This window comes from Astatotilapia calliptera, chromosome 17, assembly GCF_900246225.1.
Source record: "Astatotilapia calliptera chromosome 17, fAstCal1.2, whole genome shotgun sequence".
Lineage (NCBI taxonomy): Eukaryota > Metazoa > Chordata > Actinopteri > Cichliformes > Cichlidae > Astatotilapia > Astatotilapia calliptera.
In genome coordinates, this window is record NC_039318.1 from 35,434,726 (window position 1) to 35,454,853 (window position 20,128).

At 43.4% G+C, this 20,128-nt stretch overlaps 1 protein-coding gene across 12 annotated transcripts in view; it reads right to left on the reverse strand.

The window, feature by feature from the left end:
• Positions 1-607: 607 nt before the first annotated feature.
• Positions 608-20,128, reverse strand: part of sox5 (SRY-box transcription factor 5) — a 245,049-nt gene continuing 225,528 nt past the window's right edge. For 8 of the 12 annotated variants that reach the window (XM_026147895.1, XM_026147894.1, XM_026147889.1 and 5 more), the window contains 7 exons: positions 17,771-17,935; positions 11,427-11,622; positions 7,480-7,655; positions 4,592-4,694; positions 3,833-4,006; positions 2,672-2,888; positions 608-1,055 (listed from right to left, as the gene is read on the reverse strand). In XM_026147895.1, coding sequence (XP_026003680.1) covers positions 758-1,055; positions 2,672-2,888; positions 3,833-4,006; positions 4,592-4,694; positions 7,480-7,655; positions 11,427-11,622; positions 17,771-17,935 — 1,329 coding nt within the window. In that variant the 3' untranslated portion in view covers positions 608-757. The remainder of the gene's footprint in view (positions 1,056-2,671; positions 2,889-3,832; positions 4,007-4,591; positions 4,695-7,479; positions 7,656-11,426; positions 11,623-17,770; positions 17,936-20,128) is intronic. The other 4 variants (XM_026147893.1, XM_026147892.1, XM_026147886.1 and 1 more) reach the window with 4 other exon arrangements.

The following is a 20,128-nucleotide window of genomic DNA, read 5'->3' on the forward strand; positions in this document are numbered from 1 at the left end:
GGGGGGATTGCTGACAGCACACTGCGAGGTTGAAGAAAAGATATCTTTTTGTTAAAAATAAATGTCTCATGTCTTTCAGGTGCTTTACAACAAAAGGGGAAAAAAAGAAAAGTCTCTTTTTTCTATTATTATTCAAACTTGTAGCACAAAAACAACAAATCACATTCACAAGCCACTTATTGGCACCGTGTACCTGAGTGAGAATATTATAGAACCAAAGAACAAAAAAAGCTGTTTTATTTTTAAAAATGTCTCTTGATAATAAACAGGTCCGCCATCTTAAAGTGTCATGTTAGCCTTTGACAGGTCCTCTGTTTTTCAGTTTTTCTTCAACAAACGGGACTAAAAGGTTGCTTTCTGAGAGCCATGTTGCTTTCTCTTCACTCGTGGCATTACACTCTAACACCTGCAGTACTATGTGGGTATTCCTCAGCGAGCTTCAGAACTGCCTTGGTCGTCTCTTCCTCCAGTCAGTGTGTAACAGTCAGTGTGAGTGACAGGTCCTGTGCTTCGGTTGATTGATCAAAAGATGCTGGTATCAGGACTCCGGGGGGAGAGGAAGGGGAGGGGAGTGGATCTGGCTCTATTAGAAGAGTCCATGTTAGTCGGGGGGGGGGGGGTGAAACTGGTTCCAAAGCGATTGGCAAAAGTGAAAGGTTTCTTCCTGATTGGTGGGGATTTTGTGAGATTAACCAGCGGTGATTGGCTTACAAAAAAACAAAACAAAACACAAAAAGCAGGCGGTGCTGATGCCGTCCTATTGGGTGATATGGTTCTCGTTATCGCTGGCGTAGTCGCCATCTTCGTCCTCGTAGTCAAAGTCGTCGTACACGTCGCCATTGCTGTCGTCTAGCCTGAGCTCCTCCTCCTTGATTCGCGGCTCCTCCCCCTTGAGGCCAGGCATGCTGGGGTTCTGGTGGTGGTTGGCGTTGGGCTCGGGGCTGCTGGACATGCTCGAGTGCTCTGAGGGCATCTGGGGTGAGGGCATCCCCGCCATGGATAGGGCACCTGGGTAAACGACGCCTGCAGAGGACAACGGCAGCTGACCCTGCTGCCTGCACGCACAGAGGAAGAAGGCTGTCAGCACATTAAATGCAGCGCTCGCAACACTTTTGAAATCACATAAATGTTGAGATCCCTCCCTGAATGGTGACTCTCTCTCTTTGAGCCATTAAGAAAATTATTACACAAATGGGGAAAAACTAAATCCCTTTCATATCTGTGTGGTAAATATAAACCTACAGCCTGTGTGCTGTTAGCTTAACTTCTCATTAAAACTGGAATTGAGAGAAAACTGACAGTTTGACGTCTTCAGTCTTTTCTCAAGCACCAACAGTGATTCTTAAAGCATCACGTCTGAAACCTCTGACATTTACAGTCAGCGTGTTTATAACCTGAGTGCGTGTTCTCAGCTAAACACTCAGAAACAGCTCTTACTTTCTAAACACAATACTGCACTTGATGTGGATGAAACCTCATGGCCTGACCCACACAGAACGCATGATTTATCCTGATGTGTTTTTTAGAACAAATGTTTCTTTTTTTCAGAGAAGAAAAAAGAATTAAACTGCATTCAGTCTGTAATGTTTGGATTCTACATCCATACCTTACACATCTGGATATCCATGTGCATGTGTGGTCACTTAAGTATATGGCCAAACTTTAATGCAAATGGCTTCGCCATGTACGCACAACAGAAAAAAGCCACATTTGTAATTTTTACTCTCTGCTAATAATATTGTTATTAGCAGAGAGGTATGTTTATTCAAATAATGGTTTATGTTTCATGCAGGAAGACAAAACTGATTTATTTCTCTCATAAGATTTTTGGAACAATGGTTTGATTCATCGAGAGAGTTGTTGTAGTTTTTTGTTGTTGTTTTTTCAACAGCCTTTAGTTTCAAAATACAGGATCTAAGCATATAAAATTAATAACATTAATACAACTGTAAAGGGACAAACAAAATCTTCCTATGGGCAACCATAGGGTTCAATTCTGAGTGGATAAAACCATATAAAGCATATAAAACTGTAGCTGTTGCTTCTCTTGACTCATGATTTAGGAAAATCAAAAAATCAAAAAATCAAATCAAAGGTAATATCCAAAAAAAACATCCAAACAAAACTGTGCATTTTGTGCTTATTATCTCATAACACTCACTGTGACCCCTTGTGAGAAAAGTAAGCCTGCATCCTGTAGTTTAATTTCTGATATTATTATTATTATTATTTTTTAAAGGACTGTATTTAAAAACACTGAAAATAGGAAATTTAAATCACACTAAAGGAGAACACCTCCTGCTTCTGTTTATAACTAATTCAGCATCTTGTTGTCACGCCTGTTCCGACACAAAATTCAATTTGTTAAGGTGAGGGGCGGGCCTCGCTGCAGGTAGGCCGCAAACAACAAAAGGAAACTATGCAATTATGCGCTGACTTGCTTTCTCCAAATTTCTGCTGCGATCTTTTTTTTGTTAGTAATTCATTAAAAACTGAAAGATTGATTGATTTTTTTTTTAGGCATTTGATGTGACAGGAAAACAAAGAAAAATAAACAGTAACTCGTTTAAAATATGAAGTACAAAGTCAAACCAAAAAAAAGTAATTGTTAATCCCTGTTTTCTTACTGGAGAAAAAACAACCAACAAACAAAGAAAGCCAACCCACTCACCCCACACTGAAGTACTGTCTCATTTCCTGCCTGCGGGACCTCATGATGGCCTTGTACTCGCCGATGCGCAGCTTCTTGCCGTCCACCAGGCAGGTGCGTTTGGGCCGTGGCTTGTACTTGTAGTCGGGGTATTTTTCCAGGTGCTGCTTGCTGAGCCGAGCCTGCTCCTCGTAGTACGGCTGCTTCTCCAGGTTGGTCATGGCTTTCCAGCGTGAGCCTGCACACACAGAGCATGTATTGTTAGGGATGGCTGCGTGTCTTTGGAAAAAATAAAATAAAAACAGGCAGATGGGGGGTTTCCAAAGAGAGCTTTTGTCTAAGGGAGGAAACGTGTAAAACTGTGAAATGTGATCATAGAGCAAGACGACAAATAACAGCACAGAGATGAACGATAATGAAAAGCTGGCATCGATGTCGCTGCACTGTGAGCGCCGCTGAGATAATGTTGGACGTTTCACCCGGAAAGAGAACGCATAGAGCGCTAAAGGAGGTTAATGAGGGGAGCAGCGGGGACGACAGGTACTCATCTCAGCTAATGAGGACTTCACTTAACCTGCTGTCATCTCTCAGCTCAGTTTCTGCTTGCAGCATCAGCGCCCTGCATGTGTGTGTGGGTGTAATCTTGAGTATGTCTTCCCCCTGTGTGTTTCATATCTGGTCTGAATTTGCACTTGACTACTGTATGTTTAATGGTTAAAAGCTGTCAGCGCTCGGCTGTTCGCTCTCTCGGTCTTTCTCTCTCTGTTTTCTGCGATCTGTTAGCAATCGAGAGAGAGGGAGGGAGGGAGAGGGAGAGAGAGGAGGCTTATTAAAACCAGATTTCCCTGTGTTATAAAACGCTTAGGAGCTCTTTAAAATGTCAGGGCCGATCCCGGCGGTCTGGGGGAAATGTCAGGCGGCCTCGCGCTGCTTGTTTAATGCATAATGAATTATATCATCATTTGTCGAAGCTGTGCTCTCCCTAACCGTTCATTAACAGCACTTACACAATGCCACTGCTTGTAAGGAAATCACAATTAGTGTATGTGTGCGAGTGTGTGTTTAAGAAAGTGGAAAATACAACTCACACCGCTCTTCCTTTCTCTAGGGTTATTCACATGAGAGGGTGGAGCAAAGCCACTTGTCATTCACACCGTGCGAGTGTAGGTGTGTGATTTTTACCAAGGATCTTGCTGATGTTGGAGTTGTGCATGTCGGGGAAGGCCTGGAGGATCTTTCGCCTCTCGTCCTTGGCCCAGACCATGAAAGCGTTCATCGGCCTTTTGATGTGCGGCTCGCTGCTGCTACGACCCCGAGACTCTCGGAATATCCTGGAGTCTGACACGCTGGGAGAGCCTGGGGAAGGGAACCAGGGTGTCAAACGTATACAGAAAACTGGACAAGTTTTGTTCATTAGACGAGCTAAAATGCTGGGAATTTTTTTTCATGGGCGAGAAAAATCTGTTGCTCATTAAGCTAAATAAATATCATAAAAATCATTTTTCTCATATTATAAAAAAGTCTGACTGACTCACTGATCACACGTTTGGGAGGACAGCGACTACACAGAGTTTTACTCTGTATGCTCAAGTTCATAGAAAGGTAACGGTTATTTTCTCTTTTATTCAGGAAAAACAAAAAACAAAAAACTTAATTATGAAAATTATTGATATCATTAAAAGTCTTTCAAATCTTCATTACTCTGTCGTGGAACAATCAGTGAGCGAAATATCGTGGTGAAACAGATAAACAGCAAATTGGTAAACATGACCTCATTTGCAGGCAGGCTGATATCAGTTAATATAAATATTTGGCAGATATACGGTACCAGCCCTGGAAGACTTTCATCTTCTTGTCATCGTTCATCAACACTCACAGCCTTTTTCTCAGTTTAGTGACTCCATGCATAAACTGTGTGTGTGTGTGTGTCTGTTTCCCTACCGTCAGAGTCTCCACTCATGGTGAAGTCCAGCATGGCGTGGCTGAACTTGTTCTCGGCCTGCTGCTTCAGCTGTTGACTCAGACTCTCCAAGGCAGCTTTGTCCTAAACAACACAAACAGTTCACAGTTGCAGTCGGTCAGTGACTGAGTCAGGGAATATGTGAATGAATGAAACCACAAACCTGCAGTGATGCCGAACAATTTCCTTTTGCACCCACAACAAGTCATTCTTGTGACTGACTCTCTGTCTCTGATTTCATAACTATGAAAAGCAACGACTGTCTAATGTTTAAATGTGTCACAGTTTCAGTGACCGGAGAAGCCGACTCTCTGTCGAGAGATGAGAAATTCAGGAATATTCCTCATACTCGCCTTTGATCTGAAACAAATCTGTTTATTTATCGTTTTTCTATCAATACAGAGGCTGCAGACAAATGACGGTTGTAATTTAAGTAGAAAGGCAGTTTGTGTTTTGGTTCATTTCAGTGTCAGTTTGTGGAAGCATCAAATTGTTTGAGTGCGTTATGCCCGCATGTTTGAACACACATCTGTGTGTATTGTTTGCATGTGCAAGAATGTTGATTACATTTACTCCTATCTGGATGTTTGCCGCTTTGTGTGTACACTGCATATTCTGTGTGTACAATGGATTGTGTGAGTGGGCTTGTGTGTGTGGCAACTCCTGGCAGCCACCTGCGAGAGTGGAGTGCTGCGGCTTGCCTCTCTCTTGCAGAGGCCCCCAAGGGTCGACGCATTAGAGAGAGAGAGAACGAGAGAGTGCAGCACAGACGAGAGCGAGGCCACGCCGCACGGCCCCCTGGGTATTTATTACAACCAATAAAAGGCTGATTTACTGAGCATTTACATGCTTAATGCAAGCAGCCGGCACACTCTGCGCTAGAACTTGACTGCAGACGAGCACACACGCTCGCACACACGTACACAGAAGCGCACCAGCGCGAGCGTTTTACAGTTTAATTATACGATTAGGAGCGCTACCCAAAACACTGTCGTCTTCTAAAACAACCTTCCAAAAAGTGTCCCTCTCCATTTACATGTGACCCTGGCGAGCTGGCTGGCTAGATGGAGGGAGGGCAGAATGATAATGAAATGCATTTTCTCTGTTTTTAGTCCAATAGAGTTTAATTGTTAGCGATAATTTCCTCCCCAGATTGGAATAAATACTGCTAAAAAGACAGGAAGGGAAGCGGGAGAATAAAAGCCAGAGGCGCGCAGCGAAACATGTTTTCGCAAGCCTTTTAAAAAGTATTTTATTTGGAATTTTGTATGTTTTTATAAACGCTCAATAACCTGCCAATGGGTTGGAATTATCCAGCCATTCTGCATGCAAATCAGAAGTATTTAAAGAACCTTCCTCATTTCGCACAAATGAAAGCCTCATTCAAACCTCCTTCCACAAAAAAAAGATAAGAGCACAAAGTGTGCTTCTTACTTTTAGATCATAAGATTAAATGTGCTGTTTCGAACGGTTTTATGCCGTGTGTGTGTGTGTGTGTGAGGCAGAGATGGAGATGAACAGGCAGACCGAGTGGATGACAGCCTAGTCTGACATTAAACCCCAGTATAGTACATGAGAAACGTGGATTGAATGGCTGACACTGGAGCCAAGACACAAAGTAGCGACAAAACTAATCCTGTGTGTGTGTCATGGATGACACTGTTGTATGTGAACGGCGGGAGCTCGCCTGTTTCACACAAAGCCAAAGGGAACAGGAGTCAAGGTGAGCGTGTGAGGATGCAAACGAGTTATGACTTACAAAAAAATATTCCCAGTGCCGAAACTAAAAATGTTTTATAGTAACAGGATTGCATGTCAAAAAAAAAAGAAATGTAAAACAGAAATAAGAATTTCTTTCAACAATTCTCCCATTATTATTAATAAGTAATTATTATATGATTCCACAGTACAACCGATATAAAAAACTTATAATAACAGGAACTTGAACTGATCTAACGAGACATGAAAAATGTCAGTGTTTAAGCACCTAAATGTCTCCACGTAAGGAACAAACCGTAAAATACGTTCCCTTACTCACTGGTATAATTATCATATTTCCAGTTCTCACTGGTTATAGTCATGTGTAATGCAGTATGTTACTATCTGTGTACAATGCAGAGATCAGTGTGGGTTAGACACTTTGAAATGTGTCACATCAAAGTAAAAAAAACAAAAAGGAGAAAGAAAGAGAGGGATAGAGCTGTTGAATGTCAGCAGTGCAGATGCTTCCAGCACGCTGTTACCCTGCATGTATGCACCCGAGTGTGTGTTTGTGCGTGTGTGTGCACCAGCTGACTCCCAATGTGTTTAACAAATAACCACAATTTGGCCACGCTGCCGAGGAGCCGGCGCCGTCATTTCACATTACCGTCTCCTTGACGCTCTGCTCTGCCACACACACACACTCACACACAGCCCTGCAGTGCGCCTTACAGACACACTCATTACCTCTGAGATGCCTCTGGTTTTACCTTATCTGGCCCTGTTTAGCTTCAACACATTTCAGCGAGAGCATTGTACACCGATTTACCTCCTACATAGTGCAGCGAGGATGGCATATGGCACGACAAATTATTACACGCTGACAATGAGACGGTACAGCTTGTGATGACTTTGGAGAGTCGGGTGGATTTACAGTATGTGTTCAGTCCCAACAATTCAGATTTTTAATTTTTTTCCTGGTTTAAAAATGTGTATTTATTTGTAAGAATCCACATACACTTTTAACTTAACTGAACACTTTGCCATAGAAATGAGGTCATAACTTTGATTTAGTGTGACCCAAAAAAAAAAAAACCATTAACAAAATGAAGAAGTAAAATAAAGCCCATCATGTTCTGTTACGTAGATGCAATTTTAAGTGCTTTACCTTGTCTGAGCGGCCGTTGTTGAGGCTGAGGTTGCTGACGGCTGCCACCTTGGCATCCAGCACCTGCTGCTCTCTCTTCAGCTGCTCCTTCATCTGCCGAGCCTCGGCGAAGGCCTTGGTCACCGCCTCGTGGTCGTTCAGGTAGGCTGTCGAAGACAGCGACGACAACAAGTCTGCTGAGGCGCAAAGACGGCAAGAGACGGAGACACACGCACACAAACACACACGCAGAGGACAATCAATTAATGTGGATAATCATTAGTGAGTGAATATGTAGGTGGGACTCATGTTGAGCATCTTCATCTCCTTTATTTCCTTTACAAGAAAAACACTGAATAGCATTTTGCTTTAACAGTTGAGCTCGGACGGGAAAATTAATATGTCTTGAGCGTGTGCTTGTTTATTTTTAGGAACCTGGCAGGAGGTTTTTCATGCAGAATAAATCTTCTTCTGAACCGTGAGGTAAAGACATTAACATACACTTGATGAGGGGACTTTGCCAGAGCATCTGTGTATGCCTCTCTCTGTGTGTAGACTCGCACACTCACACAAACTGACCATTTGACTGTTGAGCTGTGGATGTGAGTCAGAGAGCGCCCCTAGGTAGCCTTGTTGCAAGCTGCCCACCACCTCCCACCTGCCATCAGCCTTAAATACACACACACAGCCACTCTAAACCACTCAATATCCTTTAAACGACATTAAAACTCACTTTCGCACATCTGACGGCTGTGACTCTTTTCATCTGAGCCCTCACAGTCCTGCTTTGAAGAGAGGTGGCCACACTCTTATTACAGCTAAAAAGTCCTGCTAATTTTCCCAGTTGTGAACATCTGCTCCGCAAAGATCAGATCTCCCCACTCCTTCTCACTGCCTATTACTCGTATTATTTCTGCAGCTTAGCTTCTGATGAGGCATCTGCTCTGTGTGCACTGCTATCGCCTCTCCCTATCAGTCGGGTAGGTTCTTAACAAAGAGCCCCGGCTGGCTTATGAGGCCTTTATCTGCGCTAATCCGCACCGCTAATGCCATCTCAGGCCAGATTACCAGCTTCAGATTGGTAATGACAGAGCTGTGAACTCTTACAGAAGTCATAACCGGAAAATCTGGATGTGGAAAAAAAAAAAAGAAAGAAAAGAAAAGAGAAAAAAAGGGTAAGGGGCAGCAGGGTTGGGAGGGGATGGAAGAGGAAGAAGACAGAGGGTGATGGAACTGGGTGGCGGTCAATTTTAATCTGGAGTCAAAAATGGGGTTTTTTTCGTGCCTACAATCGTGTTCGTCGCCTAAACTGACTGCAATGCCAGACATCCAGACAAGTAGATGTGACCCAGATAGAGGGGTGGGGTTGGAGGGGGTCTTGCTCCCTCGGTCAACTTTTTTCTGAAATCTCTACAGACAAGTGTGATACATTTTAGACCACACACACAAAAAAAAAAAAAACCTCATGCAAGAGGTCAGGGGGAGCTGCAGCGCTTTATGACAGCGACAGAGACGAATGTGTGATCGTGGTAGAAGTTACAGGAGCTGACAGCACTTCAGTTCAGTTTGAAATGAGGAGATGGACAGACAGACGAAGAGGCGGAAAGAAGACACATGCCTCAAGCTTGATAGGTGTCAGAATTTGAAAGGAAGCAGGACAGTAGGGCGGATATGAGCAACAGACAAATCCAAACTCACGCATATTGAAGCCTTAAAGAAAAAAAAGTCGACTTTCTCCAAACTTTTTCGTGTTGAACTGTATTTGATTATTAGCTCCAACATGTAAAAAGTACTTTTGTTTAATTTTTAGCTGTTTGTGCTCGAGATTGTTCTGATTCATTTTTGTTCGGGAAGCAGCAAAATAACACGGAACAAGCTTTCAGATAGCGATGTAAAAATAAAAACAGCATATCCCACAGGAATATGGTGGAGCAGAGAAAGAAAAAAAGCTCATTTTATGATTTCTATAGTCTTAAAGAGTTGACCTGAGAGCAGATGACTGAATTCAAATAACCTGAAAAAGGCAGACATAATCTGCACCATCCTGACAAACAACTCGCTTCCACATCAAAACAACCACTTCTCGACTCCATCCCAATTGGTCTGCTCCTTCCATCCCCGATAAACTACGTAACAGGAATCCCAATGCGGCTGTGAGTTGTAATAGCAAACGCTCCGGCGACCGGCTAAACTCAGTGGCAACAGATGGGACCATGAGCTGCAACATAACTGGGATCTGACACACTCGTCCCCACGCTCAAATAATTCAACAGGGATCACACACAAACTTTAAACACTGTAATCCATTTTTCTGAACAAAAAACATCTGGGACTGAAAATCCACTAATCTGATATTAAATCCGCCGATTTGTTGAAAAACAGTGAGATTAGCCGGGAAGTCAGAAAAACTGCCTATTGCACAGGAGGAGGAGGTGGTGGTGCTGGGATTGTGTTTCTGTGCGAGTGTGTGTAAGAGCCTTTGTGTGCGTCTGAGTGAATGTTTGAGTGCGTGTGCTGTCATTGTGTCATTAATGCTGGGTGTTTGCGCTGTCCCGGCTCATGTAAGAGGCTTGTCTAATCTCATTGGTGATACCTCCTGTCTGTCATGCACTCCTCTCTTTATTATTCCCCCGCTTAGTTGCATGGAGGGGAAAAAAAGTGCTAATCCTCATCTCTCTCTCTCTCCCCCCCCCCCCCCCCTTACCTCCTTTCCCTCACTCCTCTGTCTCTTTCAGTCACTAATAAACACATAACAATGAAGCAGCCCCGCGGGCAAATAGCGACATGGAAGAACAGCACAAACACACTAATTATAGCCCGTTACATATGTGTAATATTTGAACTATCAGTGGTGCGTGAAAAATGGATTAAGAGTACAAAATAGTGATTCATTTATGTCATATTTTGTACGTGTGCATATGGCCGGGTCTGATTATGGTACTGGCACTCGCAACAATGGCACCACTGCGAGAAGAACGCTATTCTTGTCATCAGAGCTATAACTGTTTTTCTAAAAGAAGTTTATTGTCGTTGTGGTAACAACTTCCAAGCACCTTTCACAGGAGAGCATTGAAATATATAAGTGCTTATGGAACTGTGGTAAACATCCACTGACAGCTTATTGGCAGGAAAAGAATTCATTGTTTAGATCAGGGACACCAAAACATGGCTATAAGTTACATTTCCTATACTTTAAATGGCTTTGCTACAAATTACATCGAAGGCTTATCAAGCCAACGGTATATTCTGGGGCATTCACTAACATCACTGAACGAGGCTCTGCTGGTTATTTTGAGGTTTCTTCCTGTAAACTAAGGATGGATGGACTGAATGGATTTGCCATCAGAGCTCCCAAACTGTGCAGCAGTCCCTCTGAATCACCACTCTGGTGAATCTCATGATACATTCTTTATTCAGAAAAGATTTTTTTTAATGAAAGTTGGACATTGTGACACTTTTTTCTTATCACGTTTTCTCGTGATTTGTTTGTTTATTTTATGATCCTGGGATGTTTTTATCACTTGTGGTTTTCTTTTGTTCTTTTTTGGAGTCTTCCTGTAAAGCACTATATCATTTTGTTAAATACAAATTTGATGAGTTAATGTTTATTTTTGGTCCATCAACCTATGAACAAGTATGTGGTTTAAATAATAAACATGCACAACCAAACTACTTTGTTCTAAACACTGAATACCCAACTTTTGGCCAGATAAAATGGCTTAGCTGGTCTGTGTAATCCTGTGTAAACATACCTGTAGTGAGTTCAGCACCTGTCCCAATCAATGTGGAAACTGGAGTACCAGTTGCCCCTCAGTCCAAGAAAACAGATATTTTGGTATAGGTTTAACTATTTTACATCTATGTAGGTGTCTAGCTTTGCAGGAGTATGACATCAGCACAGTGCAAACTGCTGTGATTGTTTTTTGTGTGTGTGTGCTGTGAATGTGTGAGCATTTAAATCCACTTACCAATTGAGCTGATTCTGGTCGGTGGTCCTCCAATGCTGGAGGGGGCAACGCTGTGCTTCATGGAAGTGGGGTCCAGCTTGTTCGCAGCAGCAGCAGCAGCCGGCACCTGTGGGGAAGTTGGGGGGGAGTTGGGTGACTTGCTCTCGGATGCCTTAGGCTTGGCCGACAGGTTCAGTGGCTGTGCACCCTCACTGTCCTGCAAAAACCAAAACAGCACAGTTTCGCCTGCTGTGACCACCGAAGGAATTTGGAAGCGGGAGGCGCGGGGCCCACCCTCGCCCTCCCCTCACCGAGACCACTTTCAATGGAGGTGTGCTAATCAAACGGGAGCCCATGCACAGCAATCTGAGGCAAGCCCGGGCGGGACGAATCACAAGGTGCATGCCACTGCCCCTTTCCAAACAGCTCGTAATAAGCGAAAAGATAAAACATAAAAATAACGGCACATACAAAAATAAATATTTGCATATTTTGGTGCGAACCACTGACATTCACATGCAAAATAACCGACTTCCTGTCACAGCAAACTCGACCTTCAAACAAGGCAGTTCATGCACGTGCACACTCCACATGCAGGCTCCGGCAAACATGCACTATGGTACTTCACATGCTAAAAACAACCAAACACACGAGGACGAGAAACACCTTGAACTCATTCGTAAAACTACAGTCTTTCACAGAGAAAAACACCTCCCTCAGACAGTCTTTAGAGGTGTGAGAGTCTTAAGACACTGAACAGAGGGCTGTCTGTCACTTCAATGTGCACTTGGTCCATTAGAAACGGGGGACCTTCATGGTCGGGAACATGCATGTGTGTGGGGAAAAGCAAAGAAGCCCTTTCTGCCTCACCCAAAAACGCACCCATAGCACCTAACAAACAATCAATACGATTCTTAAAGCAGCTGGTTTTTGAGGTCCATTTTGTTAACCATATTTATCAGAGATAAACAGAATCCCTCCACTTCCTATTACTCGTACTGCACAAACCTGGGCTGCAATTAAACCAGAGGAGCAGAAGGGGGCGCTCGTAAGATAGCCTTCAATTAATAGGAATTAATGGAGCTAAAATAATTTTTCTCAATCTGATTTTTATTTTTAGACCAAAGCCTCAAATTTTATTTCGCTATTTTAACTTTTTAGAAAATATGTCCGAGCTGAAATAGAATAACTTTATCTTCCTTAAAGGGAAACTTAGTTGTCCCATAAAAATGATAGCATTTTGCTAATGTGTGTTGATGGGTCATTAAGGTTAATAACACAAAACATAAAAACTAAAACATGGTTAAAATGACAGAGAACGACATGCGTACAAGAAGCAGCTGTTGGGGGAGGTTGACTGTGATCGCTATCATGTGGCTGCTCGTAGCCGCTGCACATTTCGTGAGTGAAATCAAAATGGTGCGTGCTGTTAAGTGGCTTGTGGTGTTGTGACACCCCAAAGATATTTGACAACAAATAAATGATGATCACCTTCTATTGGAAACAGAGACCATTTTTGGAGAAAAAAAAAAAGTGTTTACTCCAAAAGATTTACATGCTTGACGTGTAACACAGTAAGGATCCATTTGTTGACCCTGAATCCTCCCTTAGTTATGCTGCAATAGACATAGGCTGCCGGGGGATTCCCATGATGCATTGAGTTTTTCCTTTCCAGTCACCTTTCTCACTCACTATGTGTTAACAGACCTCTCTGCATTGAATCATATCTGTTATTAACCTCTGTCTCTCTTCCACAGCATGTCTTTTATCCTGTCTTCTTTCTCTCACCCCAACCGGTCGCAGCAGATGGCCCCGCCCCTCCCTGAGCCTGGTTCTGCTGGAGGTTTCTTCCTGTTAAAAGGGAGTTTTTCCTTCCCACTGTCGCCAAAGTGCTTGCTCATAGGGGGTCATATGATTGTTGGGTTTTTCTCTGTATCCATGAAGCGCCTTGAGGCAACTTTTGTTGTGATTTGGCGCTATATAAATAAAATTGAATTGAATTGTTCTGTACCATCTTCTGAGCGCCCCGCATGAAATCGGAAATCCAGACACTAAAAAAAACGTAAAGTATTCCTAAATTCTTTGATTCGATTAAATTCCCTCATCCATCTATCACTGTGTTGCTCGGCACACAGCAACATCCTCAACACAACAGGCAGCGCTCCTTAAGTAAATCGCCATGTGGACCACCACTGTTATCATGTTAACTGTCATGGCAACATCACCCCTGCTGATGACCTAATCCAATCAGGAGGACCCTTAGAAGGTCACATGACAGGAAGGAAGAATTGGATCGCAGAGGGGCCAGATGTACACAAACCACTCTGTGTAATTAAAACTCCACAATTAAAAGCCAGACACAACATGAGAGGATGGACGGCTTAACGGGTCAGCCAGCTAAAGGCGCACAACAGAGTCAAAATGAGGCCTACAAATACAGTTTCCTTGGTTGTTTCACAACATTCATCTTGTGTATACTTTGGAAAACAGGATAAAAGAGAAATTTTGCCATTACAGGTGTAGCAAAATTTAAGCCTTACAGCAGAGAGAATAGAGACATTATTTGTCCTTATTTTCTGGTCATTAGTCTAATTGCTGCTTAGGCAAAGTAGAAACTGGCATACAGTGGAAAAGAGAAACTGTTGTGTGTATGTGTGTGGTATATTCACTCATTAAGGCCGACTTTCCCTGATTCCCACTCCTTGAGTCTTACTAAGCCTTATGAGCCCCTCACAACTCAATTAAGCCTTTCCAATTAAGCCTCCCTACATGTGTACGTGTTCATGCATGTGCGTGAGTGTGTGTGCACGCAATGAGGCCTAACCGGATTGTCCTTCATTAGGAGGGGTGGGGTGGGTTGGGGGTGAGGGCTTTCTAAATAGATGGAGGACCCCCCAAAGATGCCTTCAGTGAGACAATGGGCTGGAGAAGATGAGGAGAGAAAGGAGAAAACTGAGGAGGATCTTCTCAATCCTGACCCACATTATGGTGGGCTTTGGCTGGGAACGTGTTTGAATATTTATTACAAATAGATAATGCCTATGCCTCTTGTACAGTGGATTGGGGGAGTTTCCCTTCGCGCCAAGCCAAATCCTGTGGTGGGAAGGTGGCCAACCTGCATTATGCCAGTGTGGAGGAATTAGTTTAGACAGTGGAGCTGAGAGGCTTGGACCGACTTGTTTGTGTGTGTGTGTGTGTGTATTTGTCCGCGCGTGCACGAGTGTGTGCGTGTGTCACTGTAAGACATTGTTCAACAAGCTCTAAATCTCATGACAGTGTGTGTGTGTTTGTGTGTGTGAGAGGCCTCTAAAGCCTCTGAAAGGCTTGGAATCTTGAATTAATACAATTGCTTTTGTGTCTCTCTTGGCTGATGAAACAGTCTCCAGCTTTGAGACCGAAAACATGCAGAGTGACAGTGAGAGCCAGAGGGACACAGAGAGACAGAGGAGAAGCAGAAGGGGAGAGATAACACGTATAAAAGTGTGTGTGTTCCTGTGTGTGTGTGTGTGTGTGTGTGTGTGTGTGTGTGTGTGTGTGTGTGTGTGTGTGTGTGTGGGCTGTATTTCACTTCTGTGGATGCCGACATGTGAAAGCGACATCAGGGTTCTGCATCTTATCGCAGGAGCTGACGGTTCAATTAACAGGACAAGTGTGTGTGTCACTACAGTTTATCCCAGTCAGGCCTGCGTGCGTGTGTGTAGGTGTAGAGGGGTGTGTGTGTGTGTGTGTGTGGGGTGGGTGCTAAGGACAAGACCCTTAAATGTGCCTTTCACTCTTCATCTCTGCATCTCTCCTCTCTTCCGCATCTCTTTCTTCCCTTCCAGCTATAAGTGACTGTTCAGATATTAATTACACTGTCATAGTTTCCTGTGTGGCACACACTCAAATTAACTTGTTGATTTGTGGATTTTCTATCTGACTCCAATCATGCAGGAGTTTTGAAGATAAAACGGGCAGGAATATTGAACACAATATACTTCTATTATTTGAGTAAATGATTTTCATATATGCCCTCTTAAATAATGAAGCACAGTATTATGAGTTATAGCAAATTACTGTAGACCCCTGAGGGTCTCCTGAATGCACTTTAAGAAGCACTGTACGAGGCTATCAAGGTTTCACAAAGGGAATTCTGTACCCACTGATAATGCACATCGCCATTAAAAGGATAAATAAGCAATGTGCAGAAAACATATTACTACACAATCAAATAGTCTCAAATAGGGATGCAGTATTGAAGCAACCGGGTTACGTGTGAAGCATTGAAACAACATTGTGTGGGTCTGTATGCATCTGAAGATCCACTCTTGCATATAAGAAAGCTGCATGTAATTGCAGCTGCAGTGATTTGACCGTGTGTGTGTGTGTGTGTAGGTTCTAGTTGGTGCCTAGCTCTACACCTGTGTGTGCATGTGTGCTTTTTTTTTTTTAATGTATGTGTGTTTGTCCGTGTATCACCAGAGGGTAAAGCACTTAAGCAGTGTGAGCCTGAGTCCAAACAGCTGTGAGCAGAGGCGGGCAGTGGGCCTTTAAATGACTAGAGACCTGAGATAGAGCCACAGGGAGAGCACACCACTGAAATATACATGTCACTTGACCAGAGAGAGAAAGAGTGTTAAGGGGAATCAGTGAGAGCACCTCAGTGGTCAGCCTGAAAGAGAGAAAGAGGAAGAAAGAAAGAAAAGAGAAAGAAGAAATCAAGAAAGAAAACTCTCCAAAGCACTTATCTAATGTTTGTGAACAGCTCTGTGGTCAGTCTGCGATTTTTCCTCTATGGAGACTGTCGGGGTCCGCCTTGGTCCACTCCCCAGTCAGCCACTCCCGCTGGACTGGGGAGGCCATTACGACTCCCTGCTTCTCCTCCACCACAGGCCACAGCACTTGCCTGTCTTCCATATATATGGTAATAACGTGTGTGACAGTGGGGGCAGGATGGCTGGATGGCAGAGTGTGTGTGTGTGTGTGTGTGTGTGTGTGTGATGGAGATGTAGGGAGGGGCTGATGGACAAGGAAGTAGGGGTGCAAGCTCTGGGGTCAACCACATGCTTTAATATCTGTCATGAACCAGTCCTGTGTGTGTGTGTGTGTGTGTGTGTGTGTGTGTGTGTGTGTGTGTGTAAGTAAACACGGGGGTTGGAACAGGGCAAGAACAACGCAGAAATTAACAGAGACGAAGTTAGAAGTAGCAAAGAAGATGTGGAAGTGGAAATAAAGAGGACAGGAAGGAAAGAAGAGTTTAGGAAAGACAAAGGAAAGAAGGAAGGAAGGCAGAAGAAGAGGAAACCCGGAAGCTTTTATTTATGTGGCAACAAATGTGAATTCAGCTTGTCGAACTTGGTGGGATTTTGATAGTCTAGAATTACTTATAGACACAGTGCCTGTGTTTATGACTGACTATAACATTTATGAGGGTCACAGAGTGGACAGAGGGTGGTAGGAGGCATGGCTGTTTGTGTGTGTGTGTGTGTGTGTGTGTGTGTGTGTGTGTGTGTGTGTGTGTGTGTGTGTGTGTGTGTGAGAGAGGTGGTATGTGTCCCAATGGCCAACCAGATATTCATAGAATTCCACTTGGATGGTCACAAGGCTTCTCCTCGCCCCTATTGGGCAGCCAGCCGAGAAAACGGCAGAAGCACCAATACATCCTGAATTCCGACCAGATACCAGCTGGAAGTTTCTGATCAACCTTTGGTGTTTGAGGTGAACTGATCGAGGACCAAGTTGTACTAAGGTATAGAATGAGAATAGAATGAGAAGCAGATCGCTGCTTGGGGCACTTGTTTGATAAGAGAAAAAAAACATAAAAATGTGTTTGCGACACTCGGGAACACATTTTCCAGCTCATGCACTGGAAGTCATTCACTCTCAGCTAGCGTGGTCACACTGGAAAGGCCAGCGTGTGCGCAGTTCGAGTAATTAGGCTGTTAAAGCCTTTTTGAGCATTAATTGACTGGATTTTTTTTTCTCCCCTGAATGAACTGGAAGAATTTACCCGACGCAGTAAGAATATTTCAACTACCATCAAGAATTTTTTTTAAAGAAATAGAGACTGATGCTGAATTGAGAAAATAAAACTTATGGAAAATACTTCCACAGACAGAAAGCTGAAATATTCCATTGACAGCTTTCTTGCAAACTTGTCGAAAAATAACACTTTAGTGATATCAGAGACAGGAATTTGAAAAGCAGATGTGATTGCTAATTAAAAAACTTCAGGAATTAAATGTTATTTCCTAAGCTGTGGATTTTTTTTTTTTTAAACATTCATGAAGTCGTGCTCGTTATTGACGAAGAAACCTTGTTAGCCAGCTTTCAAACCACAAAAACATGCACACACACACAGATATGTTACATTTCTTCTTTCTTACCTTGGTTTTATTTGGTGGCGGGGAGCTGCGGACCTTGTCACTCTGTGAATGTGTGTTGGTGGGTGGCGAGTGCGTGCCCAGGTTGGCTTGGGGAGGAAGGCTGCCTCCATGCTGCTTGGCCCCAGGGGAAACCTGCATGGCTGCTAGCTGAGCAGCATACAACTGCTGCAAGGTCAGAGAGAGACAGGTAGAGAGACAGGGACGGGAGGGGGAGACAGGATAGAGGCAAGAGTTGGGTCGGTGGGACAGCAAGAAAGGGAGAAGAGAGGGGGTAAAAAGAGAGGGGAGGAGGAGGAGAAAAAAAGGAGAAGAAAGGATGACATGAATAAATGAATAGTCAAGACCACAAAAAAAAAAAGAAAAGAAAAGAAAAAGGCGGCTAAAAAGCTCTGGAAGAAGAGGCCATTAGTGGCCCGGCCTCTGTTTGTGTGACAGAAAGATAGAGTGGGACATCTCCACTGTCAGCCCCCCTCCCACCCCATGGGAGAAGCGCTAACAGCCTCTCTGACAGGCCTCAAGACGGCCATGTCCCCTCCAGGTGCATCGTGGGAGAAAGGCAAACACTCTGCCTATCGAGGTCACGATGGCGAGCCCAGCTCTTGCTCAAGGTAAAAAAAAAAAAAAGTGATGATGGAGAAGGAGAGAAATTTGTGACGCTACATGCCAGATGGGACATGCCAGGAGTGTCTAGTGGCCCTGTGATGTTTTTAATGCGTCGACAATAAGATGCAAAAACAGACGCAAATGTCGTGAAATAGGTTTAAAATAAAGATAAATTGATTCAATAACTACAGTAGGAGGCAAAAAAACCCAAAACACTGTTTTCGTTATTCTTATTTATGTATTTAATTAATTTCCAATTAAATAAAAGCATTATGGTGTGAGCTGCGATGGTGCGAACATACTCTGGGATATTTATGCAATAGCATTGTATCACACAAAACAGTCTCTGGCCAGTATTTCCACAGCAACAGACACAGCATAATATTCACAACTTGGACGAAGCTTCAATATTCATAAATGCCTCTTTTTGTCTTTCTGCTCAAAATCATCCCGCAAAGCTCAATTACTTTCATGTTGGCTAATACAAATCTCTAAGACGCTGGTTTTGTGTTCCTCTGAATTGTTAGTGCTTCCTCTGAAGAGCAACATAATGGTTGTTTTTGCACGAAGTAACTGATGTGTTGTTTTTCTTTTCTTTTCTTTTTTTTTTGAATAGTTATAATTGTTATTATTTATTTCTGGTGGAATATTTTTCTGGAAGAAGACCATCCTTTTTTTTTTTTTAGTTTAACTTCCGTCCTTCTGTTGGTGCTTGGCTGCCGGCCACCGGCGTCAAACAAAGGCCTGTTTATGCAAATGGACAAGGAAGAGATGCTGTCACTGCTGTTTCTCTCTCTCTGTCCATTTGTACCTCACTCTATCTCGCTTGACAGCCACATTAGCTCCTTCTCCTCTTTGCTATCTTAAAGTAAGACATTTATCTCTTTACCAAGGGGGAAAAAAACAGAGACATTCAAACTGTTGGCGTGCGCGCACACACACACACACACACACTTGCACAGCGGCATACTTTTTGGAAGAATCTCATATTTGAATATGAAATAATCTCTTCATGACTGCCATTCATTCAAATAGTACAATATTTACTGTCCAACAATTCAACAGCAACGCAAAAGCATGTTTTCTACGACAGTTCTCTCTATCTTTTTCTATTACTTTTATTGATTTTCTAAACTTGTAATTTCACTCTAAAACAGATACCTGCCATTCCAAGAATTGCATTCAGAGGTAAAATAAATAAATAAATCAAAAATACTGTGAAAAGTAACTTCATCCCTGATAAACACTTTGGAGTTATGGAGGGAAAAAAAGGGCAATCCACATTTTTCACTGACTGTTGAGAGCCTTGCCCCCCCCACTCACTCTAAAGTGTAAGGCTCTCACACTTTACTGTTTGCTCCTGAGTAGTCTCTTGTAAGTGTAAAATACACATAAGCAAGTATTTCTTCTCTGATGAGTATCTGTATAGATTTCTCAAACATGAGTGAAGTGCATGATTGAGGTACATAATGTGCACTGGATGTATTGCTGCTGCTGTGAGTTCCATGGACGCGGCACAGTTGACCAGCTCGCTGAGATCAGATCAGCCGGTGCTTGTTCATTGCTCTTCAATTAGCTGTACTGTAGCTCCTGCAAAGGAGGGGAAGGCGGGTGGTGTGGGGGTGGACTTCCAGCCGAGCATGAAAACCCCTCACCCCCCCCCCCCCCCCCCCCCTTCCCTGCTAGCCAAACCCCCCCGGCGAGTGGACCACAGGCGGTGTGTCTGTGTGTGTATGTGTGTCCTGCCATATTCGG